This window comes from Corapipo altera, unplaced genomic scaffold, assembly GCF_003945725.1.
Source record: "Corapipo altera isolate COAL_440 unplaced genomic scaffold, ASM394572v1 131408, whole genome shotgun sequence".
Taxonomy (NCBI): Eukaryota; Metazoa; Chordata; class Aves; order Passeriformes; family Pipridae; genus Corapipo; species Corapipo altera.
The window spans coordinates 1,907-3,264 of NW_020886478.1; the positions used below are offsets into that span (position 1 = coordinate 1,907).

Genomic DNA, 1,358 nt, shown 5'->3' on the forward strand with positions numbered 1-1,358 from the left:
CAGAGGAGATGGAAGCAGGGTGGGTTTGGAGCCAGGAATCCAGAGGAAACAGGAGCAGGGTGGGTTTGGAGCCAGGAATCCAGAGGAGATGGAAGCAGGGTGGGTTTGGAGCCAGGAATCCAGAGGAGATGGAAGCAGGGTGGGTTTGGAGCCAGGAATCAGGAGAGGATGGGAGCAGGGCGGGTTTGGAGCCAGGAATCCAGAGGAGATGGGAGCAGAGGGGGTTTGGAGCCAGGAATTCAGAGGAAAAGGGAACAGGGTGGGTATGGAGCCAGGAATCAGGAGGAGATAGGAGTAGGGTTTGGAGCAAGGAATCACTGGAAAAGGGAGAAAGGGTGGGTTTGGAGTCAGGAATCACTGGACAAGGGAGAAAGGGTGGGTTTGGAGCCAGGAATCCAAAGGAGATGGGAGCAGGGTGGGTTTGGAGCCAGGAATCCAGAGGAGATGGGAGCAGGGTGAGTTTGGAGCCAGGAATCACTGGAGAAGGGGGTCACACACGAGCTCCAGTGTGGAATAAAATGGAGCTCTGGTCTGACCAATTTTAAGGATTCCCCCTCAATCCCCCCAAAATGCAGGAGAATCCAGGGAATGTGTGACTCTGTGGGATGTGATTTCACCCCCTCCCCCCAGTTACGGGCACCACAAGTCTCCTTAAAACCCACTCGTTCTCTTTAGTGGCCTCTGAAAACCAATCCATACAAAAAAAAACCCCAAAAAAACTTGGATTTTACCTTAATTAGCTTGCAAATGACAATATATCCCGATTTTCCATGGTGCCAGGGGCTGGGATGGAGGCAGTCTGCATGTTTGGAAATATAAACCCCTGGGAAAAGAAGAGAGCAGTGCAGGAGAATGTGAATTATCCAGAAAAACCCAAACCTCTGGGAAGAATCCTCCTGGGAATGGGAATCTCTGCAGAGCCACAAAAAGGGAAAAAGATCTATTTTTTTTTTGGTTGGTTGGTTTTTTTTGGTTTTTTCCCTTGGGTCTTCATTCCTGATTTATGTTTGTGGAGAAGTGTAGGGAATTACCTGGGGGAAACAGGGACTGGGAAAAGAGACACTGTATATAATTTACAATATATATAAGCTATATATAAAATACATAATATATACAAAATATATAAATAATACATATTATATATAAAAATATATAACATATATAAAATATATACTATATAAAATACATATTATATATAAAAATATATAACATATATAAAATATATACTATATAAAATACATATTATATATAAAGATATATAATATATATAAAGATATATAATACATAATATATATAATATATAAAATATATAATGTATAGTATATAAAAATATGTAATAAAATATATATAAAACATAT

The 1,358-nt window shown here is 40.6% G+C and overlaps 1 protein-coding gene across 1 annotated transcript in view; it reads right to left on the reverse strand.

Annotated features, from left to right (window-relative positions):
* LOC113941216 (protein TASOR-like) overlaps window positions 1-1,358 on the reverse strand; it is a gene marked incomplete at its 3' end in the record, with an annotated part of 3,267 nt that overhangs the window by 1,558 nt on the left and 351 nt on the right. Inside the window, exon 2 of the mRNA XM_027632377.1 lies at window positions 732-823. Coding sequence (XP_027488178.1) covers window positions 732-823 — 92 coding nt within the window. The remainder of the gene's footprint in view (window positions 1-731; window positions 824-1,358) is intronic.